The sequence below is a fragment of the Chrysochloris asiatica genome, unplaced genomic scaffold (genome assembly GCF_000296735.1).
Source record: "Chrysochloris asiatica unplaced genomic scaffold, ChrAsi1.0 scaffold00007, whole genome shotgun sequence".
NCBI lineage: Eukaryota > Metazoa > Chordata > Mammalia > Afrosoricida > Chrysochloridae > Chrysochloris > Chrysochloris asiatica.
The window spans coordinates 10624272-10651504 of record NW_006408525.1 but is presented as its reverse complement, the minus strand read 5'-3'; the positions used below and the strand labels follow the sequence as shown (position 1 = coordinate 10651504).

Below are 27233 nucleotides of genomic sequence, written 5' to 3'. Positions count from 1 at the left end.
TTCCTCTCTTATGTACTATAGTCTGCTTTTTTTCAAGGTGGAGGGGAGATGGGTCTGCTTATCACTTGGAGTCTGGTAATACAGAGGCCTTTCTATTGCTTTTGGGGGCACTTTGCACCAGGAAGTATCTACGAAATCATCATCTTGTGAGCCCCACGAGAAAGAAGCTGGAGTCACCAACTCAACATTAAGTTTCCAGATTCTGGGTCTGGATCAAGACCATTACCCCAAGGTAAGAACCTCCTACTAAGTTGGAATTGCTCTGCTCCAGTCTCATCGTACCAAGAAGGACTTTTCAAGACGGCATCTTTGAGCTCTGTGACTTCATGAGCCATACCAAGGAACCTTCATAACTACACCTGAAGCAGATCCTCCCTTCAAACCTGCTCAAAATGGACATGTCATCTCCTCTGGCATTCAGCTGGAAGCTGTAGCAATGGGTTTCTTCAGATGTTGGCTCATGAGTTCCCTGGCACGAGATACTTGGATGTGTTCGTAACATGAGTTACAGACAAGAACTGGGTCGTAGAGCTGTTGATCAGGAATGGGCAACTTCAGATGGCAGCATCCAGCACAAAATACATTCCCACAATTTCTGTCAAAGCACAAAGAAGGAAGAGTTCATCAGAGATGCCAAAATACTAAAAACAAACGATAGTGTAAAAGGCCTTACATGAGTAAATGAAGTAAAAAGTAGAGAGAAAACAGTATTTCCTATGCAGGTATTCTATCTTCAGACTATTTCTAAGTATTTGAATGTACTGTATTGCTGTATAAGCGATATTGACTAATACAAAACATCTTCTTACCTGCAATGGTGTCTTCGTTTGGCCAACCAGAATTCACAGTCACAGTTATAGCAATGTGATGCCATATGATCTGGAACCCAGCGAGTCACCTGATGGAAGGCACAAGGAAAAATTCCAAGTCCTTGGTCAATATCATACAAGAGTAACATTATAACAAGGAAAGCATCCCAGGAGAAAATGACAAGACCTGTCTTTAAAGCTGGCCACCACTAACCTACACCAAAGACACTCATTTGTCAGAGAGCCAAGTTACATCACTCACTCATCTCTTAAGAAATATGGTAACTCCCTGGCTTACGTTAAGTACCCACCACCTATTTTCCTGGACATACCTCAGTTTCTTTCTTATCAACAGGTTCCCAGCTTGCTTCTGAAAGGCAGTCTTCACTGTGATCAGAGCCAAAATCCTCTGTATCACTACCATCTGACTCCTTCAGACACGTCTAAAGTAAAGGCAAAGACGTTACAGCTCTTCATCATCCCTGACACTTACTGCCTACTATGTGTCAGGATAGACTCCTGGTGTGGCATTGTAGGATAAGCACTGGACTCCAAACCACAAGGTCGGCAATTCAAACCTACCAATTGCTCCTCGGAAACCCTTATACAGGGTCGCTGTAAGTCGGAAACGGCTCAGCGGCACTTGATTCACAACAACGTGTCAGGTACTGTTCTAAGTGTTGTTGTTAAGTGCTGTCGAGTCAATTCCAACCCATAGCGACCTCTGTATAGGGTTTCCGAGGAGCAGCTGGTGAGCTTGAACCACTGACCTTGCGGTTCAAACGGCTTTATAGTCTGGTGCATTAACCCACAATGCCACACCAGGACTCCATTACATGCATGAATTCATTCAATTCCTCAAAAGAATCCTATAAAGTATGCTATTATCCATATTGTACAGACAATGAAACTAAGGCATACAGAGGGTTAAGAGCTGGTAAGTAGTAAAGCTGGGATATAAATCTAGTATTCTGGATTTAAAGCCATGCTTTTAACCAACATGCTATAACACTGTGTGGAAAAAAACACCCACTCATTACACTTTAAATGAGAGGTAAGTAACTATGGCCACCTATGGACTAAATCTGACCCTCTGCCTGTTTCTGTATATCAAGCTTTATTGGGATGCAGTTGCCCTTATTCATTCACATATTGTCTATAGCTGCTTTTGCTCGAAAACAGCAAAACTGAATAGTTGTATAGTCCACAACACCTAAAAGATTTACTACATGGCCCTATACAAAAAATGTTTGCCAACCGCTGTTCTAAATGATTGCCCTGGATAAGAAGTTGTTAGGCCGTTGGCTTTACCTGCAATGACATATACAGTAACAGCACCCAGAATTCAATCCAGATGTGGTGGTGGTATGCCGTGGAGTTGGTTCCAACTCATAGTGACCCTGTGTAAGGCTTCTGAGGCTTTAAATTTTTACAGGAGCAGAAAACCTCATCTTTATCCTGAGGAACTGCTGGTAGTTTCGAACTGCTAACCAACAGATTAGCAGCCGGACTCGTAACCAGTATGCTACCAGAGCTCATTCAGTCCAGATATAGAAGTGTTCAAAGTAAAACAAACCTATACAACTGAAAATAGGGAACCAGAGAAATAGACAATAGGCAAAAATGAAAGTGCCTTCACAGGAAAGGCTGTGAATAACTACGTATTGTGGGGAAGAGCTGGCTCAGGGGCTAGCTGAGACCGCCCAGCACAACAGAGCCCAGATGGTCCTTGTCACCTCTAGTATTCCAAAACATCCTCATCAGTCCCCCAACCTGGGTCTCAATCACTTTGCCAACTTGAGAAAATGATTGCTAGAGTAATATTCTTAAGATACAAATCTGATGATGTACTCTCTCTGTTCAAAAACTTTATTGTACGAGGGTAAAATCTAAACAAAAAGGATATCCAAGACCCTTCAAAGCTGACTCTAACAATTACTATTTACTTCTCCAGTATCACCTCCCCACACGCTACCCTTCCTGATGGTCCTGGGATAACTGTGGGTGAATGTACACACACGTCCACCTTGGGTTTAAAAGTCATCATGCAACTGCAGTACCTACTAACTCCAGGCGTCCGCAGTGGTAATCTCCTTTTCAACAACCATTCAGGTACACACTACACATTCCTCAGCACTCAAGCACTCTCTTCTCAGCAAAGTCTTTCCTGACCTTTCTCCCCACTCCAACACTGCCCCCAGCAACCTAATATTTCGCCTCCCTCCATCTAACATTTAAGAACATCATTCTAACTGCCTCTCTCAATACACTGTGAATCACCTGAGGACAGGGACTATGCCTCTCATGTATGTAGCTCAAGCACCTATCTCTCAGTGGCACAGAGTAGACACCCAGTGAAGACACTGAAGGCTGGATGAACAGAATGAATGGACAGCAGGAACCGAATACTTACAAAATCATCCTCATAGTCCATGGGGGGCTCTGCTGGAGGAGCACAGCAGTGACGGATATCTAGCCTCATCTGAAGCTCCCGGACTTGTCGACGTAGCTGCTCTACCTCTTGTTTGTAGCCTGCTTCAATCTGCCGTAACCTGTGCTGGATCACATCCGTAGGAAAGGGGAGCCCATCGTCATCCAGGTAGAGAGGAGGCACTGGAGAAGGGCAGTTCAGTGGAACAGGCTTTGTACTGGAGACCTGCTTTGGGTGACCAGAAAACCACATCCGGTTTTTGCCTCCTGGACCAGTACAGTGTCCATTGGAATGACTCGAGCAGACAGGTGACTTCACACCTTCTCTCTGAGCCCATTGGCCCCCAAAGCAGGGACCTGTTGCCCGCATCTGCTTGCTGCCTGACCGCTTACTACAACAGCCATAGGAAAGCAGCCGTCGAGGGGTGGTCTCCCCGCTCGGCAATGAAGTCACCATCCCTTGGAAGCTGTCCCAGTTGGACCCTAGAAAAGAGAACTCACTGATCTGGCTCTGAGAAATTGTCTTTCGGGCCAATTCCAATGGCATTTTCCCAAAGCGAGGCCCATTCCTACTAGTCCCTCTTTTGCCAGTGTCTTCCCCGTGAATCATATCTGGTACAGAACTAGGAAGTTCCTGGTGGACGATACTTGCCCCAGACTCTGGGGGATCTTGGCTGAGGATGCCAGGACTTGGGTCTAATGGAGTTTGGCAGGTAGCACTCAGTGGGTTGCAAAGGGTACTCAGACTGGGATCTGAAGCACAAGTGGAGGGCACACTGAGTATGGAGTCTAGCTGTGTCTGTTGAGGGGTGCCTGTAAGAGAGTTCTGGGAAGACTCAGGAAAATTACAAATTCCATCACACTTGTTGAAAGTGGCCTTTGAGAGTGCAGTAACAGCATCTTTTTCAAGACAATGTTCAGACGGCTCCTCCCCTGTGCCAACTAAAGTCCTACTCAGCTCATCCTGGGCAGGAGGGTCTGCAGCTGGCATTTCAGTCTCTGCTAGGACTTTGATCTCACGGTCAACGGTGTCGCTCTTCACTTCCTGGGGCACTACAGTACTGAGCAGTTTACAACTCGGAGAATAGGCTTTGTGGCTCTTGAAAGGTTTATTGCTCAAGTAGTCTTTCTGGCTGTTGGACACAGAAGGAGAAAGACCCATTTCTCCTGTAATCAGCTGAGGACCTCCTGCCCCACATTCCACAAAGGTTGTCTCTGATTCTTCAGGATTGCTGTGCCAGGGCTCCAGGCCTACCCTGGCCTCCGGGCAGTGGTTATTCAGGTTAGGGTCACTTGACGTGCGAGTCAAGGGGCTGCTTGTGTCACAGGCAGAAAGAAGGTCATCCATGGATCTGGTTTTAGGCAATCTGGAATGACAAACACAACATCCCTCAGTCAGGAAATGGGAGCCACCTCCAGTAAAAAGAATCAGATACCAGAGCAATATCAAAGCTAGCGTTCACAAGAAACAAGCACGTTTAAAATAACAAAAAATATCTGAATCCTAATCCATGATCATAAAAAGCAGAAGATGGACTCTGTCCTCAGCTTTTATTAGTCCTCACACTACATAATCTCCTTGGGGCACTCTCAATCACTTCCATGGTTGAATTACATGGACCAGCGAGGTTCAGTATTTGGTATACATCAGGAGTGCCTATAGATGAACTATAAAAAGACAAGCAGGACCCATCCAAGACCTACTAACCCAAAATGGCCACGAGTGAAGCAAAGACACCAGTACTTTTGGGAAAGGTAGAAGCAGAGCTAAGTCAGGTCTGCTTTTTAAGAAGCTAATTCCCTAAAAACTTTTATACCACTCGTTCTTCCAATTCTCCATCTTAAGTTTGGTGCGACTGAGTCAGTTCCAACTCATATTGAGAGTAAAACCCTGGTGGTTCAACACCATACGCCTAACTGTCAGGTTTGAGTTCACTGTTGTTGTCACTGTTTCAATCCAGCTCACTGGACATCTTCCTGTTTTTCACTGACCCTCCATACTTCACCAGACATGATGTGCTTCTCCTGGGACAGGTCCCATCCTGACAACATGTCCCAAAACAGGAGAGACAAAGTCCTTGTGACTGCATTTCCTCCAAGACAGTCTGCAGTACTGTTTGTTCTTCAGCAGTCCATGGTACTTTCATTCAATAGTCTTCACCAACACCATTAATTTAAATGCATCGATTCTTCTAGTCTTCCTCATTCTTTCCCTTATATCCCTGGCTGGTTGCTGTCTGTCCAAAAAACCACCCTTCTCACTGATGGTTGTTCTTGCTAAATGCCATTGAGTCGGTTCCGACTCATAGTGACCCTGTCTAGGGTTTCCAAGGAGCAGCTGGTGAGCTTGAACCGCCGACCTTGCAGTTCAAACGGATTTGCAGTCTGGTGCATTAACCCACAGCGCCACACCAGGACTCACTAATTAGTTCTCAAAAAATCCAGTCACCAGGTCATAATGATTTCCTAGAATGACTTATTCCTGACTACTGAATCATAGCGAACGCTCATCATCTCTTGAAGAACTGGCCTAAATTTTTTTTTTTAATTCCCCCAAATAGTTCCATTCCACCCCACCAGCAGGTTCTCTATCTGTTATGTATCCAATTCCTTAGGACTTCTCGCCAATGACCTTGTTCCCCAGCTTTTCTGTTCATTTGTTGTTACATTTAAACATTTCCCAAAGGACTTAATGTGTGTCAGGCCATAGTCTCATAGTAGGGACGCATAAAAGCTACGGTTCCTGCTTGGTACTTCATGAAAACTTCTCTGAGTAAAACCATCACCAACGATCCGTTTATTACTTCTCATTCCTCTAATTATTCCTACTTGCTTAGATTCGGACTCTGAATTGTCCTTTGGTTGTTTCTGTGCCTTATCTTCCAACTTAAAGTAACCTGAAAGCAGGGCCAACATCTTTTATTTAATTGGTCACAAAGTCTAATGCAGGATTAGGCATCAAGTGGTAGTGGTAATGTGCCGAGGAGTCGGTGCTGACTCATAGCTACCCTGTGTAGGGTTTCCAAGGCTATAAATCCTTTTGGGAGCAGAAAGCCTCATCTTTCTCCCATGGAATGGCTGGTAGTTTCAAACTGCTGACCTTGAGGTTAGCAGCCTGATTTATAACCACTACGCTATTAGACATCATATAGGTATTTTAAAAAAATTTATTGAATTAAAAAAGAAAACTGATTTAAAGCAATGATTATTAATTGTGTCATACACTATTGGTTATGATCAAAGTTATAGTTCCTTTCCCCGGAGAAGTAAGTGCAGGAATCTATACCTAAATTATATGGCACAGGGGGCTCATAGGACTCCTGAAGCTTATTCATGGGGCCTAACAATGGACCCAAATTAAAAGATCCTGCTGTTATTAAGTACCATCAAGTCAGTTCTGTCTCTGTCTAGGGTTTCAGAGGAGTGGCTGTTGGGTTTGAACTGTAAACCCTGTGGTTAGTAGTCCAGTGTTTTTCCTACAGAGCCACACACCAAGACCCTTAAAAAGATCCTAAAACGCGTGAGGTTTTGTCTTTTTCTTTATAACATTAGCCAATAGTGTTAAATTTATATTTTAATTTTAAAAGTCTTTAGTCAACAAATACCAAAATGTGCAATGTACATACCTTTTGAACTAGCATTTTCATTTCTAAGAATAATATGACAGAAATATTGACACAAATGCAAAGATACACATATAAAAGATGTTCACTAAAGCACTCTAATCAATATGAAGCTGGTTACATAAGACTATGATTTACTCTAGCTTTAGAGTGCTATGTAGAATGCTCATGGGAAGCGAGATGGTGAGACTTCTCATGTTCTCTGAATCTGGTATCAGGAGGGACAAGTTCCTAGAGAAGGACATCATACTTGGTAAAGTAGAATGTCAGTGAAAAAGAGGAAGATTCTCGACAAGATGGATTAATACCGTGGCTGCAACAAATGGGCTCAAACATGGTGTTGGTTGTGAGCACAGCATAGGCAATGCCGCACTCTGTTAAACATTAGCAAGGTGGCCATGAGTGGGAACCAACTCGATGGCATCTCACAACATGCAGCCATTAAACACAATACGGCATGACCCAAAAATTCCACTCCTATGTATGTACCCCAAAGAATTAAAAGCAGGTACACAAGCATACTTGTACACCAATATTCACTGCACCGTGATTCACAACAGCCAAAAGGTAGAAACAATCCAAGTATCCATAAGCAGATAAAAGGACATATAAAATCTAGTATCTACATACAGTGAAATAATCAGCTATAAAATAATTCATTTCTAATACATGCTATCACATGAGTGAACCTGAAAACATTATACTAAGTGAAATAAGTCAGATACAAAAAGAAAAATATTGTATGGTCACACTTAAAGATGCCAGAATAGGAAAATAAATAGAAAGTAGATCAGAAGTTACCAGGTCTTGGGGGAGAAGGGGAGGGAGAGCTATTGCTTAACAGACACAGAGTTTCTGTCTAGGGTTATAAAGTTTGGAAATAGATGGTGGTAATGGTTGCACAATACTGACAATGTAATTCACATCACTGAACTATACACTTGAAAATGTTAAAACAAAAAATTTTACATTATATGTATTTTACCATACACACAAAAAACAAGAGCTGTCATAAAATGACAGGCATAATACAAAGTGGGAGAAACCATTTTCAGAACAGTATGTAAAATATGATTCCATTTTTTTGTTTTTAAAACAATGTTTCTTTAAGTTTGTGGATATATTTATCTGCATGGAGATAAACATCTGGAAGCATATGTACCACAGTGTTAACAGTCGACATCTTATGGGGACTAGAGCTAAGAAGGAAGGTCTTGCATGTTCTCCTTTATTATTTTATCAGCAGTACTTCATACCATTTTTATTTTTAGTGAGAAACATTCTTCATTACCTTCTCACTCTCCCCAAAATAACTCTATATAAATAGTAAGCCGGGAGATAATTTTAATTTTTATATGTCTTTTTAAAATTCTGACCTCTTTCTGGGGTAGCAACATGAAGGCCATACCCCTTCTGAGAACCCTGAGAGTTCGATGATTCTGGAAACAAATGCTGGCCATAGTAAAGCTGCTACTAAGATAGCAAGCTTCAATCAATGAACGAAAGTCCAGACCAGCCCCACATTTGATTTCATTCTCCTCCACCGTGCGTGGGTATGTCACATAGTATGATAGCTGCTCTGGGACAGAAGGCAACCAATCTTATCTTAAGGGAGACCTTGAAAACACAGAGTGTACTCCAGACTAGCGACAAGATGTAGGCCAAATTTCTCCTTCAACTGATTCAGGAAGTTGCTTCTAAATATCCCCACAAGAAAGAGAATACCATTTATGTAAGATACGAAGCAGTTACCGTCATCCTGACTGGGGAGGAGCTTCACTTACCTGTCTAGAGAGCGGGCAGAGAACTCCTGGCTCTGAGTCACTGGGGAAAGGTAAAGATCCATATTTTCCTCCCCAAGTGTGCATGGAGATGAGGCTGGCAGATAAACAGCTGTCCAGAGGTGCAGGGCTCGAACGTGACACACAGGATGCAGGACCTAGGGAAGCAGCCAGTTCTAGTGTGTTGTGAGATGTTCCCAGTCCCTCTTGCTCCCCAGCCCTCTATGACTGACTTTGGTCCTCCTGCCACTCACTGACTCAGCATGTCCTCACTGTCAGTTTCCAGGGCTTGACTTACCATGTCAGAGCTGGGTGTATACAGGAAGTTATGGAAGTTCTTATTGCCAGCTCTCAGGAGAGCCCACACAGAGCAGGTCCGTTTGTAGATGTTCCGCTTCTCTCGCTCACAGGGGTTGTTAGCCAGGAATGTGCCGTAGAGGCAGGAATACGTGTGCTGAACCAGTTTTACCTAGAAGGCCAAGACGGTTGCACCTTGGGGCTTCAGGACGACATGCCCCACTGCCCTGGTCACAGGTTTTAGGACTTACCAGGAATGCTTCGTTAAACTCAAACAGGCAGGGGAACTGCTTGAGCAACTGATGAACAGAATCAAGCCACTGGAGGAACACAGGACATTGTTCGTTTTGATCCTCTGCATTCTCCTGGTGGCCACAGCGGTCTCCAAACTTGTGCCCAAAATCCAGCCAGTCAGACTCCACCAATACTTGGAAGCCCTGCAAAGGAGAAACAGTCCAAGGCTTGGACTTGGGCCTCTCTGGAAAGGCCGGTGTGCTATGTCCCAGGAGACTTCCCAAAGCAGAGAATTGGCAACCACAAAGAGGAACAGCACTGATGTGATCTAACCTGAAGGACTGAAAGATCCCCATGGCAGAGTCAGAGGGGCCAACACACCACCAGTACCATCATTCCTGCTGCTTTTCCCACCCACTCCTTCTACATACCTCCAATGTCCTGTAATACGGGTCCAGTAGTAATTTGGCCAGGGCTACAATCTGTGGTGTCCGATCCCAGCCATCTGAGCAGTGGACCAGCACAGGACGGCCTTCCCGGTCCACTGTATTAGCCACCAGCACAGCTGCCTTGAGCATCACCGACAAGTGCTGCAGCCATTTGGTGCTCTCCAGGGCTGACAGCCAGCTACGCAGGAGCAGAAAGCAAGTCTGTTGTGAAGGGCGCTGTAACTGTAACAGTCTCTCTACCACCCCGCAGCCATCAGCACCAAACAGAGGCCCTGGTGAGGGCTGAAGCTAAGAAACAGAACCCACAGCTTTTGTGCTAAGAGATACCCAGCATAAAGGTTAGTAAAGACAGGGCCTCTGAGGCGGACGAGAGGAACTGGGAAGCATACAGATAAGAAGGGCACAAGGGCACACCCACTGTTATGGACTGAACTGTGTCCCTGCAAGATGTATCAACTTGACTGATACATCCTCCATTTTGTGATCTACTTATCCTATGTGTTACACAGCCTACCTTCTATGATGTTAATGAGGCAAGTTACACTCTGCAGATTACGTTGTATCTTAAGTCAAATTCTTTTGGAGTATGAAAAGGATTAAAGAGAACAGACATCAGAGGGACCTACTGCTACCAAGAAAGAAGAGCCAAGCAGGGAATGAAATATATTCTTTGGATTCAGGGTCCCTATGATGGGAAACATCTACACCCAGGAGAAGATTGATGACAAGGACCCCAGAGTTACAGAGAGAGAAAGACTTCCCCTAGAACTAGAGCCCTGAGTTTGGGCTTTTAGCATACTAAACTGTGAGAAAATAAACTTCTGGTAAAGCCATCCCTTTGAGATATTTCTGTTTTAGCAGCAAGAGACAACTAAAATACACATTCACCCACTTTCTCTCTCCCAGTTCTGTGTTCTTTGAGTTGGACAACTGATGCAAACAAAAGGAATCCAATGTTCTCTGTCTATACCAAAGTTACTGCTGAGAAATGAAGGAAGTATTGGGATTGAACCATGACACCCAAACCTGCCCAGCCTTCAGGTCTTCTGTACCTCCAAATGTCCTGTCTGTTTCCCCAGTCCATCCTCTAAAAACATGTGCTAAGAGAGGATGCTATAGGGAGGCTGAAGTCAGTCAGAGCAGAGGACACTTACTTGCTGGGGTCTGGCATCTGGCTGCACACAGCACGGAGGTACTGGAAGCTATTCCGGATGGCATGGATGTTGGCCATGCCCATGAACACAACTTCACAGTTGGGATAGTACTCTGTATACAGAAGAAAGGTGAGCAGAGCATAAGAGTCTGTCCCAGAAACAGGCATCCGTGATAAGAGCAGTCCCAGGGGGCAAAGCTTCCATTACAGGGCAGAAGACTTCCCTATGGTACCTACGTAGACTCCTGAAATCTGAATCACGCTGTTATCTCTGGATGGTCTAGTGACATGTACTAATAGTGGTAGATGTTACTAAGTGTCATCAAGTTGGATCTGACTCACAGTGACCCTGTATAAATGTAAACAACATTTTCAGGAGCAGAAAGCCTCAGTTTCTCCCCCAGAGTGGCTCATAGATTTGAACTGCTGCTCTTGCAGTTCGCAGTCCAACACATAACTCACTACACCACTCACATAGTAGTGGTGGTGTACCTTGGAGTCAGTTTCAACTCATAGCGACCCTGTATAGAGTTTCCAATGTAATCTTTACCGGAGCAGAAAGCCTCATCTTTCTTCTGCAGAAAGCTAGCAGTTTCGAATTGCTGACCTTGAGGTCAACAACCTGACACATAACCACTACACTACCAGAGCTCCTTCAAACAGTAGTAGTGGTAATAATATTAATGACAAGTGATAGTAATAGTGCCACTAATAATGACAATATACAGTAAATTCTCAATTAATACTATATACCTACCAGTTTTATACACACATACACAGGAACATATTTATACATACAAGGCTTCAAAAATTTTGTGGGAAAATTCCATTATCTTTCAATTCCATTTTTCCATAAACTTTCTGAAGCCCCCTCATATGTACCCATGTTAGTGGATTCTGACTCATAGCAACCCTACAGGACCACCTGTCTCCTAACTGCTCTCTGGGGTTTCTGAGGTTATAAATACAGAAAACGACTGCCTCATCTTTCTCCTAGAAGCATCTCATGGGTTTGAACTGCCAGCCTTTCAGTTATCAGTCCGATACTTAGCCCATAGAACCACCAGGGCCTCATATATGTGCAATCTCTAATCATCCCAGCAATTTTGAAGGCAAGTATTATTCCTATTTCACAGACAAGAAAATATGAAGGCGTTTCAAAATGTTTATGGAAAAATTCCATTGTCTTTCCACAAACTTTTTGAAGCCCCCTCATAAAGCTAGAACACATTAAGCAATTAATGCACACTCATAGCTAGTAAGTGTCAAGAGTCCAGATTCCAAGCTAGGACTGGCTCTTTCCACGCCACAAGCTGTCCCCCACCCAGAGCACAAGGCATGGGGATGACAGTAATACCTTCACATTCACAACCTCCACCCTTAGCCCGATTGGCCACTGCTGCTGTGTAGGAGCGCGCATCCAGGATCAGCAGCTTCTGGGGAGCCGTTGTGCTCTCCACCCCATTGCATGCTGTCAGGGAGGAGTCTAAACAGACAGACAGAGGGAGAAGACCCGGTAAGCCCAGTGGTTCTCACTCTCAGAACTGGAGATCCACAACCTGCCGAAGGGCCAGGAACCAAACCTTCCCCCCACTTCCTCACAGAGACTCCTGGGAACCAAGGCCTGGACCAGCACCATCCACACCTTACCAAAGTCAGTGTCACACGCCTCACTCGCATCACTCGTCCCAGTGCTGGAGGAGCACCCCGTGGCCTTCATCCCGGGGTCCAGGGCACAGGCTTTGGCAATAGATGTGACCAGGTACTCATCATCAGCGTTGCGCCAGCCCCACCAGCTGATCTCGGGCTGGCTGCAGCGGGCAATGGCAGCCCCATTGCGCAGATGTCTGACAAAACAGGGGAAATCATCAACCCCTTGACATTCACAGCCCCCACTGGCCTACTGCAGAGACCTTAGGGGTCCAACCATAGTCTCCAGAGCCAGCAGGGGCTACCAGTCCCTCCAGGCCATGATAATGACAATCAAAAGCCCTTAACATCTCTAGAAAGCTCTCACGTTTAGAAAATGCTATCACACACATTTTCTCAAACGTGCTCTGTGGTCCCAAGGTAACCTTGACTTGATGAGCCTGCACAGCACCTGCTCCAGCGCCAGACACCCAGCAGGAGAACGGGGTCTGAGCCAAGAGCAGATGCAAGGCCAAACGCACTGCCTGTCTCACTCTATTTTAGCTCCAGGGGGCAGCACACTTCTTCAGTAAAGAACCAGACAGCAAAATTTTTAGTAAATTTTTGTGGGCTACATCCAGTCTTTGTCATATACTCATCTTTGGCTTTTGTTTTCATAACTCTGAAAATATACAGCCATTCACAGCTCAAGCCGGAACCAAACACTCAAATAAGAAACTAGTCTACAGAAGAGCCTACACAAACCGTGGCTGCATCTACCCTGAAACCAGAAAAGCTAGATGGTGCCCAGCTACCGGTACTGACCGTTCTGACCAGGACCACATAGATGGATCCTGTTAGAAGGGGAGAAAAATATGGAACAGAACTAAAATTCTTAAAAATTCCAAACTCAATCAACTTGACAGAACCTAACAACAATAACAATCCTTGCTTCTAAGGAGCATTCTGGCTCTATGTTTACCAATAAAAATTTACTTGTACTTCTAGCAGTCCGCAGTGCTTTGGATACTCTTTGCCAGCACAATAATTCAGATCTATTGATTCTTCTATGGTCTTGCTTATTCACTGGCCATCTTTCATATAAAAATGAGGCTATGGAAAATACCATGGCTTGAGTCAGGCACACCTAAGTCCTCAAAGTTGCCTTTGTTTTGTTTTTAATAAATAAGGAAGTAAAATGTTAAATATTAATCATTTCAAAAAATTATAATTTAGCACAGCAATTTAAATAAATATATTACTGTACCAAAAAAAATTCCAGACTCACAGGACCAACTGAGACCCGAAGACTCCTTGAAATTACTGCCTTGAGATATTCCATAAGCCAAAGATCAAGTGAAAACATTTCTCAGCTAAGTAACAGATTGGCTTTGAGTATTGTATACCTTTAAAAAATCATCTGAGACCAAATGGTCAACACAGTAACTTCAAAGAAAACATGAGAAGGTAAGGGAATAGAGAAGCCAGATGACTGGAAACAAACCATCCAGAAGGGAAATAATGGGAATGTTAAAGCAGTATGGAAGACGTAATCAATGTCTCTGAACAGTATTTTATTGTTGTTGTTAAGTGTCGACACGTTGGTTGACTCATAATGACCCTGTATAGGATTTCCTAGGAGAGGCTGGTGAGTTTGAACCACAAATCTTATGGTTCAAACTGACCTTGTAGTCTAGAACTTTATTCCACAGCGCCACACCAGGACTCTAAACAATATATGTAGTAAGTGGAAATTGGAACCTAACTTGCTGCTCTGTAAACTTTCACTGAAACACAGTAAAATATTTAAAAAACAAAACAAACAAAAAAAAAAAACATTCATAGTTCACAGAACATATATAAACAGGCTGTAAACCAGATTTGGTCCCTGGTCCATCCATACAGTTTATTAACCGCTGTTCTAAGGCAATATTATACATGCACACACACATCCTCAGATAGAGAGAAAGTGAATAAACTCCCCCAAAAGCCTCATCCTTAGGGAGAAAATACCTAAAGCAGTTTATGTTTTTAAATTATTTCAAAGCCATCCCCACACAGTTAGTTCCCAGCCAATCAGAATGCTGAAAACTTCCTCTTTTGACTCTTTCCTTAATCCTTAAGAAACAGCCTCCCTACTTCCCATCCCACTGCCTCACCTATACACAACCACGGGGATCCGCTTCCAGGAACGGAAGGAAGCCACATTCTCCAACTCTTTATCTGTGATCCACACAGGAACCAGCAGCTTCTGGGGGTAGCTGGGGCACAATCTGAGAAGAAACCAAGTGGGTCTGAAACATCTGATGATAAGCCACCAATGGATGGCTTTTGGGGAAAAGACAGGAAGCTCTCCTCCCTCACAGACCCAGGAGCCTGGCCCAACATGCTTTATCTGTACATGGTGGCAGCTTGGATTTGGTTCCCTACTCCTTGCCCTCTTACTTATAATTGCTGTTGATGTGTGAGATTCTCCAGACATTCTGCAGGTCAAAGCCCATTCTTGCAAGCTCTGCCTCCTGTCGACATCGTATGTGCTCTCCTGCAACACAGCCCCCCATTCACTCCTGTCAACTTCCAAGAGAGCCAGGTGTAGAGGTGGCAGGAGAATGAGAACCAAAGAGAATGGCCAGGTCTCACCTGGCTGACACAGATGGGTATGTTGGTCCTCCTCAGTCAGTCCCAGGCACCAGGCGTGGTAGGCAAAGGCAAAGAGGTCCTCGGGCTTAGCAGGTCTTACTGTGGCCCGGCTTAGCCTCGAGAGCCACTCTTGGCACTGCTTGAAAGTTGAGAAGTGACACCTGCCAAGCAAGAAGCCACAGTTCTGGGTGAGGCCAGGAGTGGTTGTGTTATAGGGGACAAAATAAGTCAGAAACACAGCACAGGAAGGCAAATCAGGGAGGAGAGGCGTGGGTCACCAGGGAACCAGGATGAGTGCCCAAGACCCAAGAAAAATTGTTTCATGTAACAAATTCTCTTCCCAGAACCTCCTGTTTTTGAGAAATACTTATTCCCTCTAATGGAGCATAGTATATCTAAATGCTACCACCTGGCTAAGCATCTGAATCCTTTGTATCTACCAGACCAGTGTTATCTCCCATGACTCCCCTACACAAACCTCTGCTTCAGGAAGGCCTCACTCACATCACACTATCTTCTTCCTGTCTCCTTGTTTTGTCTCTCTCTCCCTGTTCTTGTTGGGAAGTGCCACTGAGTTAGTTCTCACACACAGCCACCCTGGACAGGGTCTCTGAAGAACAACCTGGTGACTAGTTGCTGCTGTTAGTTGCCATTGAGTCGGCACCAACTTGTAGCGACTTTATAAACAACAGAATGAAACACTGCCGTCCTGGGCCAACCTCACAATCCTTGTTACACTTGAGCCCGTTGCTGCTGCCACTGTGCCAATCTATCTCATTAGGGATCTTCTTCTTTTTCTCTGACCCTCCACTCTATAAAATGTGATATCCTTCTCCAGGGACTGATCCCTCCTGATAATATATACAAAGTACGAGACAAAAATCTGGCCATCCTGACTTCCAAGGAGCATTCTGGCTGTACTTCTTCCAGCACAGATCTGTTGGTTCTTTTGGCAGTCCACGATACTTTCAATATTCTCCTCCAACACCATAACTCAAATGCATCAATTCTTCTATGGTCTTCCTTATTCACCGTCCAACTTTTGCATGCATATGAGGTTACTGAAAATAATACGGCTTTGGTCAGGCGCACCTTAGTCCTCATACTGACATCTTTGCTCTTTAACACTTTAAAAGGTTTTGTGGAGCAGATGTGCCTAATGCAAAACATCGTTTGATTTCTTGATTGCTGCTTCCATGAATATTGATGGCTGATCCAAGCAAAATGAAATGAAGTCTTTGATAACTTCAACCTTTTCTCCATTTATATGGATGTTATTTATTGGTTCAGTGGTGAGGATTTTTGTTTTCTTTACATTAAGATGTAACCCACACCAAAGGTGGTGGTCTTTGATCTTTATCCAAATGTATTTTAAATCCTCTTCATCTGTCAGTTTGTTATACTGTGGTGGCTTGTGTATTGCTGTGATTCTGGAAGCTATGCCATGGGTATTTTAAATACCAGCAGGGTCACCCATGACAGGTTTCAGCTTCCAGATGAAGACAGACTAGGAAGAAGGAGAAACGGACTACTTCCAATATTTAGTCACTGAAAACCTCATGAATAGCAGTGGACACTGTCAGCAACAGAATACTATCAGATACAGTGACAGAAGATGAACCCCTCAGGTTGGAAGGCAATCAAAATATGAGTGGGGAAGAGCTGCCTCCTCAAATTAGAGATGACCGTGATGACGCGAATGGAATGAAGTCCTCAGGACCTTCATTTGCTAATGGGGCACAACTCAAAATGAAGAGAAGGAGACTAATTATAAATATCCATTAATAGTTGAATATTAAAAATGGAATATACAAAGTATGAATCTAGGAAAATTAGAAATTGTCAAAAATGAAATGGATAATACCCACTTGACCTGTCTTCAATGACTGGATGATCAGAACTCGACTAGAAGAAAGAAGAGGAAAAAAAAAGAGTAATCTGCTACAATTTGATGAACTGGACCTACACACCTATGGATGCAGTAGCTCAAAAGAGGGAACAAATCTTTACAGCAAGGATCATTCCCACCCCCTCGGTACACAGTGTAGACAGGGATGGGCAACTTGGACACTGGCTGCCTAAAATGGGGTGGGGCTTACAAGCTTTCAAGAGGGAGCCTAGATCCAGAGGGTGCGGAGGAAGGTAGAATTCTCCAACTGAGCAGTATCCAATCAGTCTGGGCGGGGCTGATGAAAGGAGATGGGGATAGAACTCTTATGGTACAGCAGTGAATAACTACTATCAGGGCTGACTGTGACGGTTGGAAATGTAAAGGTTGATGTTTTGTAGCAAAAGGAGGGAGTGGTTGACTTTACAGTACAGGAGTGGAGGCCCCTGGGACCATCAAGGGACAAGAGCAGAGCGTGGGACCCTACCCAGAGAAACAGTGATGCCAGAGATGGAGGCAGAAACAATGACATGGAAAGATGGAGCGGCTGGGGACTCTAGACCCAGAGACGGAGAAGGGCTGTGTGCTGACGACCAGGGGGCAGGCTTGCAGGGTATACCCTTTGGTTGTTTGATGATGCAAGGAGGGGATTGTAATCATGGCAATGAAACGATACACAGTAGGATGAATGTAAAGCTAATATTTTCCCATGTAAACTATCACATAATTCACACAAAAAAAGAAATGGAACACATAAACATCTATATACTAGGCATTAGTGAGCTGAAATGGACTGAATTGGCCATTGTGAATCACAATCACACGGTTTACTATGCGGGGAATGACAAACTGAAGAGGAATGGCATCACAGTCATCATCAAAAAGAACATATCCAAGATCTGTCATGAAGTACAACGCTGTCTGTGAGAGGATAATACCCATACGTCTACAAAGAAGAACAGTTAATACCCTATTATTCAAATTTATGAATCAACCACAAAAGCTGGTGATTGCAGTTAGTAGTCCAGAGCTTATCCCACAGTGCCATATCAGGACTCCATCTGTTTGTCTAGTCACCTCCTTTCAACACTCTGAAGGCAGCTCCTTTTCTACCCTTGCTTGAAGCCTTCTCAGCCTCTACCCTAGATTCCCCTTTCTCGCTTGATCCTTATTCAGCATTAAGTTTTTTCATGGCATACTGCCCATAAGTTAAATCTTCTTTCAGCAACTTAACTTTAACCTCCTTGAGGAGAAGGGCAATGTGGATTCTTCTTTGGAAACCCTCACAAGGCTACTATGTTGAGCACATCTACCAAACAACACTGCTGTCAAGTCAATTAGGACTCATAGCACCCTTAAAGGGTTTCCAAGGCTGTCAATCTTTACGGACGCAGACTTACACTCCTACAGAGTGGTTGACGGGATTGAGCCACCAACCACTGGGTTAGCTGCTGAGTGCTTTAACCATTACACCACCAGGGATCCTTGATGAGCACAAAGTCAGTTCTGAAACAGGCATCCTTTTAATAAGCTTTGGAGTCATCCTAGACACCCTTTCTCTCAGAGTCATTATCTTTTGAAATATACATCCAGAATCTGTGACTGTTTTGTCACCATTTCAACTGCTACCTTCCCTGACAGGCTACCACGCTCTCATTCCTGAGGAATGACGTACTTCTTAGTCTCCCAGCATCTCCCTTTACTTATGGTCTTACCCCCTTCGCTCTATTCTCAACTAAGCAGCCAGAGTGATTCTATGTAGACATGAATCAAAACTTTCCAGTAGCTTCACATTTCCATGAAAGAATGAACCAGTCATGAGGATAAACTGTTGGAACCTCCACGACTGGACACTTTCTCACCTCTCGGATTGTATACCCCACTATCATTAGCCACTTTCACTCTTCACCAGCCACACTTGCCTCCTTTCCATGCTTCTAATATGCCTGATACAGGCCTTTGCATTTGCTGTTCTCTCTGGCACACTTGTCCCCCAAATACCTACATGGTCACTTTATTCAGATCTTGACTCAAATGTCACCTTTTCAGTGAGGACTTCTCTCAGCATTCTGTTTAAACTTACCACTTTCATCCCCATCCCCTGCTTTATTCATCCCGTTACACTTATCATGACTTAAGACATTTTACTTACTGTTTACAGTTGTCATCTTGCCACTAGAACATAAGGGGTGGAGGGAGTGAGGATCTGTTTCTCTCCTGCTATATCCCTAGTGCTGAGAACAGTGTCTGGCACAGGATAGGATGCTAACTGGATATACATTAAATGAGCAAACAAATGAACCGACAATAGGGTGAGCGCTGTCAGGTCTGGCCCTAGGTGCTCTCATACACCTTCTCTTTATGATGACTACAGGAGAGAGGCATTATCACCAGTTTTGCAGGTAAAGACACAGCAGATCATTAATCTGAGTTCCCAACCCAGAACAGGTTTTCACCCATTCCTCCAAATGGAGAAAGTGAGGTAGTGTTGTTTTGTTTCCTTCCTTGCTCCAGATAACCCCCAACAACAGTGAGGTCTGGACAAGACTGGGGCTGAAGGGCCCGCGTGAGACCCTGTTGTTCTCACCTCACCACTTTGGAGTCCTTGCAGGAAATATGCAACTGGAACATATCACGACTCTCCACACTGTCAATCATCCGGAGGGGAACCTTTGGAAGAAGGGCAAACTGAAGCGCAGCTCTGCACTCTTCCACTTCACTCACCCCCTACCCAGTCTGGGTATTGATGCAGCAACAGCAAGAAGGAAACCAACCCTTAGTGAAGGCCTGTGAAAGGCCTGGGAACTAGGCTGGCTCCTCTAGGCCTGGGACCCTACTCAACAGTCACCATAATTCGGCAAGGCCAATGTTCTTCCCCTCCCCCACCCCTCCACCCAATTATGGTCTCAGGTGACTTGACCATGGTCACACATCTGGTGACAGTGCAGAAAAAAAACCCAAGTTTGCTTGCTTCTAAAGTCTGTGCTCTTCCAACAATGTAACAATACACCTTAAAAAGAAGAGTCAGTGACAGAGTAAGGGAAGATGGGAAGGGGAAATAAGCAAAAGACATCAGCTCTACAGTTAGGAGGATGAGGCAGGAAAACAAGGAGGTCTGAGAGTGAAGAAAGGATAGCCAGCCCCCATTTTGGAGACATAATCAGATAAGGCCTTGGAGCACTCCCACCTGGAACCTCACAGGGATTCTGTCTTAGGTTTTAGGGAACAGGATGGGAACTCACGTTGATGACAGAGTCCTTGAACTTGATATGCAGCCGATAGTTGGAGATGGCAATGAGGGCATCAGCTGCCCGGCCCAGAAACTCCACTCCCTCACCCTGCAGCACTGTGAAAGGCACCTGAAGATCGAGGGACAGAGGAATTCTTAGTCCAATAGAAAGTCGCCCTCCTCCTCCTCATCCTGACTCTGTGCAATCCCCTCTGGAAAAGTTCTCCAAGGTAACAGCACCAAGCAACAGCTGTACAGAAAAGCTGCCTTTCCTTCCCTGGGGTCAAAGGCACAGATACACAGAATCCCCTCCCTCAAGGCCAGAGAGCAGGAAGCCTGAGCTCCTAGCACTAGATCCCCTGGGACTTTTTTACAGAGAAAAGGTGTGTTGTAACTGAGCAGGGAGCCCCACCCAACTACTTCTTACCTGCAGATTTTCCTCCTCCTTCACTAGTTCCTTGGGGGGGAAGAGATCCTTGGCTTGGATATACTCCAGGCTGGGAGGCCCCTCCTCACCCTGTGAGAAAAGACAGAGCCTTACGTTGCCAGACTCCACTTGGCTCTTCAGGTCTACTTCTGCTCCACACTCCAACCAATATGTACCCCCATACACACATACCAGACATACATTTATAGGTTCTAATCACCAGAGTACGGAAGAAACCCAGCTTGGATGTAGGGCAGGGGCAAAATTGGGGTGGGGTGGGGTGGGGTGGCAATCCTATTAAGCCTAAGGGAGACTGAGGACTAAGGAGAAATTAGGAATCTGCATTCATTATAGAAGGTGTCTCCTGTTGAATCAAAATTTCCAAAATGGAGGAGAGAATACTATGGAAAAGAAGAAATACTGTAAAGAGGATAGGAAAGAGTTGTCCTGAGGAAGGAGAACCAGGAGTAGCAGATGGCTATAAAGAGAGGCGAGAAATCAGGCACCTAAGACCACACTGCCACTGCCTTCAATCTGGTGGGTGAGTAAGACAAAAGGAGGGGGTGGGGGGATTCAGTCCTGTGCCTCTAGAGGGCCTTGATGGATGCTTTCAAAGGTGTTTCAGGAGGATGTGTTTTGGATTCCTGCTTATCTTCCTGTTAGGACCACACTGCTACCAAGCCCCCTCCCATACAACCTGCCCCGCCTGCTGATCTCCGAGGAATTCCTGAGGAAGACTCAAAGCCAGAAGTCACTCCCCTTTCAACCAACCAGGGAGGGGAGAAGGGACATCCACCACCTGGGAGGAACCGGGAGACCCAAGGACAGTCAGAAGACAGAAGGGGGGGGGGGGGGGGGGAGGCAGGGAGGGCAGACAGAGAAAGCTGGAAAGGAGTGTTAGCCAGAGGAGGAGGAGGGAAGGGCCGAGAATGATGCAGAGGTACGGAGCCCTGCAGAGGCAAGGAAGATGGAGAAAAGAGACTATCTAGGAGACAGTCAAGGAGAAACAACTGGCGAGTCAGGTGAGGGATGGAGTGGTGGAAGGGGCAGGAAATTGGAGCCTGGGGAGACAATTCTCAGACAACCCATGTTCCCAAGCGGACCCCTAATATCACAGACCGCCTGCTAGCCACATCACACATCCCAAGCAAGGATGCAGCGGGTGGGACCAAGATGGAAGGGCGGAGGGAAAGGATGTACTCCTGCAGGGCGGAGCCTGGAAATCTGCAGTCAAGGGCAGTGGCTACCGGGCCAAGATGGTCCACGGAATCTCTACCCGCCGGTTCGACAATTCCCAGCACCCAAAGATTAAAGCAAGTGCAAGAAAGAGGAGTTAGCCCTCCTCCCCTGCCCCAAAGGTTGGGTGGCCCAGCTAGGAACCTTGGGAGGGGGGATGGGCTGGAATTTGAAATCTCCAGGGCTGGCCCTGGGAAGGGGTGCGGATGCAGCAAGCGAAGGGGACCAAGGGCCCCTACAGGCGGGGCTAACACTTACGAAACAGCTGAGCATGGAGCAGGAGACGCGGGCGGTCAGGCTCATGGTCGCGGGCGGTCTGGGCCAGCGCACATGTCCCCGGAGCCGCTGCGCTGCCCGCCAGCCCAGGGCGCCCGCCGCATCCCTGCTGCGGGGCCCGCCAGGTGCAGCCGCGGCGGCCAGGAGGCGAGCACGCTGGCGGCGGGGCCTCAGCGCGGCTCCCGCGCGCCTCTCCCCTCCTGTCCACAATGGAGCGGGCCCAGCTCCGCCCTCCGGTTGGAGCGCAAGAGAGGAGGAAGGCAAGCTGAGCACCGAGATGGCGCGGGGAAGGCGGAGGCAGGGGCGGGGCGGCTCCTCCCTCCAAAAGCCCCAGGCTCCTCCTTGCAGAAGCCCCTCAGCCACAGGGGAAGAGTTCCCCCAGGGCTACCTAGGGGCTTTCTGAAGCCAGTGCTTGCAGCCCACGTCGTTTCATTTCCTAATTTCCCAGGTGAATCATCCCACGCCCTCGCCTTCGTTCCCCCAAACTCCTGCTCGCCTGCTCAGAAGAAGCTGCCCTTCCTCCACCCCTTATACTTTCCAGTCTCACCACTTCTAACTTGCCCTCCAAACCCCCCACCACCAGAGTCCGGCAATCACACACACCATTCACCATCCCTCCACTTGCTCCTTAGAATGGACACACATGTCCACACTCATGAAAGGGAAGGCCTCTCTTGAGTTTTTATTCCAACACCCAACCCTTCTCCTTTAGATCACATCTTCTGACCTCTGGGTAAAAAAGTCCTTCTTGAAGGAGAAAGAATTTCTTAAACTGGTACAATGTACAATGTAGCTAAACAAAAACAACAATGGAAACCCAAGGATGAGAGTGGGGGGAGCGGAGGAGAAGGCCAGGGAGTAAGAAGCAGCCATTAAGGGGCTCAGAATTACACCAAAGGTCATAGAAAGAACTGGCTGGGACCCCCAAATTCATCCCTGTGTCTGTCAACTTTCAGAAACCAGGGCTCTTGCTTTGTTTTTGCTTTTAGGAGGGGGAAAGGAATGAGAGAAATCTGACCTTTTATTAAACGTCTACTACAAGCCACAGAGTCCTGCTGTGGTGCTGTAGGATAAGCACTGGACTGCTAACCGCAAGGTTGGCAGTTCAAACCTACCACCTGCTCCTTGGAAACGCTATACAGGGTCACTGTGAGACAGAGCTGACTCAATGGCACTTAACAACAACTATGATTCATGCAATTTTCAAATATTATCTTATTAAAACCTTTCAGGTCTCTAATAAGCAACAAACAAAAGTAAGCATTTTTATTAGTGAGATATATCAGGTTTCAAGAGAAGTCTGCAGTTTGCCTAAAACATTTATGTGGCAATGCTAGGAAATGAATTTAGATTAGCTTAACGGCTTTTATCCGCATATCATAGAAAAGAAAATGCAGAGGTGATATCCACAATTGATGGGAGCCAGGATCTTAGCAGACTGAGAAGAGACCAACCCAATGCTGCATACTCTACACACCTACATATCTGTGAGAGGGAAGGAGTGGAAGAGAGGAGGCAGTCCTTTCACGAACCAAGCCCCTTACTTAATGTTTACTGTTGTCATCTTGCCACTAGAATATAAGGGGAGGAGGGCAATGGTCTGTTTCTCTTCTGCTATATCCCTAATGCTGAGAACAGTGTCTGGCACCGGATAGAATGCTCTCTGGATGTATGTGAAATAAGCAAACAAATAAACCCACAATAATGTGAGGGTGTACCCCACAGAAATGGGAGAGCTGCAGCCACAGCAAGTGTCTGGTCTAGGTGAGAGCTTACAGCTCTCTGCTCCCTTCTCATCTCACTGCTTCCTTCTCTCTCAAGCCTCTTTAAACACATGAGTGACATATGGGCAGTTACAGTTCATGGAAAATATATGGGATCATTATAAACAGTCCTAGTGAAATTTTGGCCACCTTCAGGATACAGTCTGCTAAATATCCAATCGGTTATGGCCGGGCACACAGTGGCTTCCCAGACAGCAGCACCTTGGAACGGGAGAGCCCCCGAGTTTTAATGGAATTATTCCCTAAATAGCACCAACAGGAGCCTGTTCTGGTTTTTCAGAACAGGACACAGAGATTCTATGAGGGATCCAAGAAAAGCAAGAGATACGTAGTGTGGGGAAGGCATGACATAGCACATGCAGAAAGACTTCTAGAATTTTCCTTCTCCAATACAGTGCAGTGGTTGGTATTTTGCAATTTAAAGAAATTCTAATTTATCTATAGGACCAATGAACCTATTTAGGAGCTGAACAGAATAACCCAGAGTTTAAGGCCCAAAGAGGGATGGGACAACTTCACAAGGGCTACAGTAAAAAGCAGAAAAAATAATAAAAATGGTCCGAGAAAAGAGGAAGTACTCACCATTCTACCTTGGTGAGAGTCTTGGCTGCCTGCTTCTCACTGTAAGGAGATAGATTGTGAGTAAAGAGCACCATTAACCAACAAATGCCACACACCTAGCCCTGAGCATCTCTCTAACGCATATTCTCTTTCTTCACAGAGAATCCAGCCTCTCCTGAGTCATCATGCATGGAAGCTACAAGGAGAGAAAGCAACAAGTGATTCTGAAGGGCATGAAGTCAGCCACTAAGTTCTACACCAAGAATAAGTGTTATCCAAAATCAATCAGCAGAAATGAGTCCTCATTCACAAACCCAGAAGGGGAAGTAAAAAACTTCAAACCCTGAGCTTTGCAAGAGAGCCAAAAAAAAAAAAAGCTGTCAAGTCTGAAGAGGCAGTGGCTACTCAACCGGCACTCACTCAACTGCTGGCCCTGACTAGAACATGAATCACAGGAAGGCTCTGCCAGTCTGAGAGTCTGGGAGTAGCACCACCTGACCTATTTACTGGGGGGCAGAGTCCAGAGTAAAGGACAGGAGGGAGGTGACCACAACTTGCTACCAGAGGGCAAAAGGGCTAGACAGGTCCTGCTGAGTGTTCACAACCCCAAGCACAGTACAGTGGAGGTTACTGGGAAGCTACACATTTAACCAAAGGGGGCAATCAGGCCTCGGCGTCAGCACCTGTCAAATGGGCCGAGGCAACAGATTTCCGGCTCCAAGGCCCACTTGCGGAGCCAGGCCCAGGTTTCACCAAACTTTTCCTTCAAGAGCAGTGCGGCTGAGCACCGCGGGAGACGGTGGGATAAAAGCCTCCATCTGTAGCCCTGCCCTCCTCCCTGATCACAGGAGATTCTTCCCCAGCCCACCCTTCCTTGAAAGCGGCAAACCAGAGGTGCTGCCTCACCGCCTACTGATACGCAGCCTCAGGGAGACAGATGGAAGCAAGGAGGGACAACGACCAGACCCAGGATTCCCATACCTATGTGATCTGGCCCCGGGGGACGGGCCAGACTGGCAGGGTAGCCCAGGTGCCCAGGTTTCAGGGGTGGAGCCTACATAAACTCAGAGGCGGAGCCCCGAATGACAGAGGGCGGGGCTCAGAAAAGCCAGTGGGGGCCGGGGCGGGGCCCGGCTAGACGCGGTCGTTGCTCTGTTTCCAGACTGGCAGTGCACGGGGCACGGTGACTCACCCAGGCGGCGTCCGCCCGACCCTCCGAGGCCGCGCTCTCACCACTTCCGTCTCCCGCTGCTGCTGAGAGCGCGCAGCTCCGACCCCACCGCGGTGCCCTGCTCCCCAACCAATCGTATCGCTGACCTGTGCGCGCCCTGGCCAATAGCCATGAGAAGTCCCGCCCCGCCCCCACCGCGCAGCTGCTGCCCTCACGCTTCAAATCATTCATTGGTCAAGTAAGGCAGACGCCCTCCCAGCCTTCAGCTTATCCGGTGCGGGAAAACGAGACGCTACCTGGAGGGAGGCGGTGCGGCGCAGGAGAGGAGACGCGACCAATGGGAAATCACAGCGCGTCCCTGCGGCAGCCAATGGAAAAGCAGCAGAGGGGGCTACTGGCTAAGACTCCTGGGGCCGGAAATGGGGAAGTCTGTCGCCTACCGGTATCGTTTTAGAGGCGTGGCCTTGATAGGGACGCAGACCTTTTATAGTCACTTCCGGTAACGATTCGGCCCTGGACTGGGTGCTTCTGAAATGGATTCCCGTTTTGGTGTAGTTGAAGTCATCCGACCCCCAAAACTGGCACGGGAAAAATGGCCGCTCAAGCTAGGAGAAAGAATAGGGTAGGACCTGAGCCTCTGCCTCGGTCTTCCCTTACTGGCGGCGCTGAGATTCCTGCGTCTAGACTGGCTCTTCCAAGCCTCACTTTTTAGCTGCGAACCGACACTGGCAGGGTGTGGCCAATCCTGAATTAAGAGGTCTCGCCGGAGACTGAACTAGCTAGCTGCGGCCTCCTAGTCTGGCTCTTTGCTCCTCCCTCTCCTCGGGGTAGCCAGAGGAGACCGCAGGGCAGAGGGTGGCCGCTGGAGGGCGCCGTGAACTCACGATGTTCATAATGCAACCGAAATGAAGAAGTTGAATTATTCCCAGTGGAGTCTTACACACTGAAATGAATTTTAGTATCACCTCTGGGATGAGCCCGAGGGCCCTAGTACAAAGCCCCGGGGCTAAATTGTGCTCACGTATCTGTTTATAGAGCACTATAACTTTCACTACACTTAAGTTCCCACGAAAATGGTGTCTATCTTCACTCCTTTACCTCTGGGGTCTAGAACAAAGTCTGCAACCAGGTAGGTGTTTAGTATTTGTTAAAAACTGGTCTCCTCCAGGACAGTAATTGTACTTTACTCATTTCCAGCACTTAGATATAGTGTTTGGTGGTTACAGAGACTTCAAAGTTTGTTGAATGCTCTATTCAGGCCTTAACTCTTAATATCCCTTGCCCTACGTCAGGGAAAATAGGAGCTCAAGAGGCTGCGTGCAGTTCATGCCCTCTGTTTTCTTAAAGGCAGACTTCAAATCCAAAACCAATGGGCTGCGTAGAATTGAAGTTAACTCTATGTGGAAAAGATAGATTCAGACTAGAGTCGAGGTGTGGAATAGAACTGCGCTCCATAGGGTTTTCAAGGCTGTGACCTTTCGGAAGTAGATCTCCAGGCATGTCTTCTGGGCTAGTAGCTGTTGTGGTTACGTACCGTCAAGTTGGTTCCAGCTCATAGTGACCCTGCATAGGGTTCCCAACGCTGTAAATCTTTGAGGGAGCAAAAAGCTTCATTT

At 46.4% G+C, this 27233-nt stretch overlaps 1 protein-coding gene across 1 annotated transcript; it reads right to left on the bottom strand.

Annotated features, from left to right (window-relative positions):
- Positions 1-405: 405 nt before the first annotated feature.
- Positions 406-25654, bottom strand: MTMR4 (myotubularin related protein 4). Its single transcript, XM_006832388.1, has 19 exons — positions 25639-25654; positions 24468-24506; positions 20590-20679; positions 20176-20292; positions 19521-19603; positions 15046-15206; positions 14851-14947; positions 14565-14678; positions 12427-12623; positions 12134-12262; positions 10778-10889; positions 9606-9801; positions 9192-9377; positions 8942-9112; positions 8647-8801; positions 3223-4606; positions 1142-1252; positions 810-898; positions 406-595 (listed from the first exon to the last, which is right to left on the bottom strand). The coding sequence occupies exons 2-19, from the start codon at positions 24468-24470 to the stop codon at positions 418-420; spliced, it is 3573 nt and encodes a 1190-aa protein (XP_006832451.1). The 5' UTR covers positions 24471-24506; positions 25639-25654; the 3' UTR covers positions 406-417.
- Between the last annotated feature and the right edge of the window lie 1579 nt (positions 25655-27233).

What these genes read in the sequence shown, in the direction of transcription:
- MTMR4 (XM_006832388.1), bottom strand. An exon ending in AGGAGGAGGAAAATCTGCAG is followed by an intron (nt 20,293 to 20,589) that starts GTAAGAAGTAGT and finishes CTCGATCTTCAG; the next exon opens with GTGCCTTTCACAGTGCTGCA. An exon ending in AAACGAAGACACCATTGCAG is followed by an intron (nt 596 to 809) that starts GTAAGAAGATGT and finishes GTGCTTTGACAG; the next exon opens with AAATTGTGGGAATGTATTTT.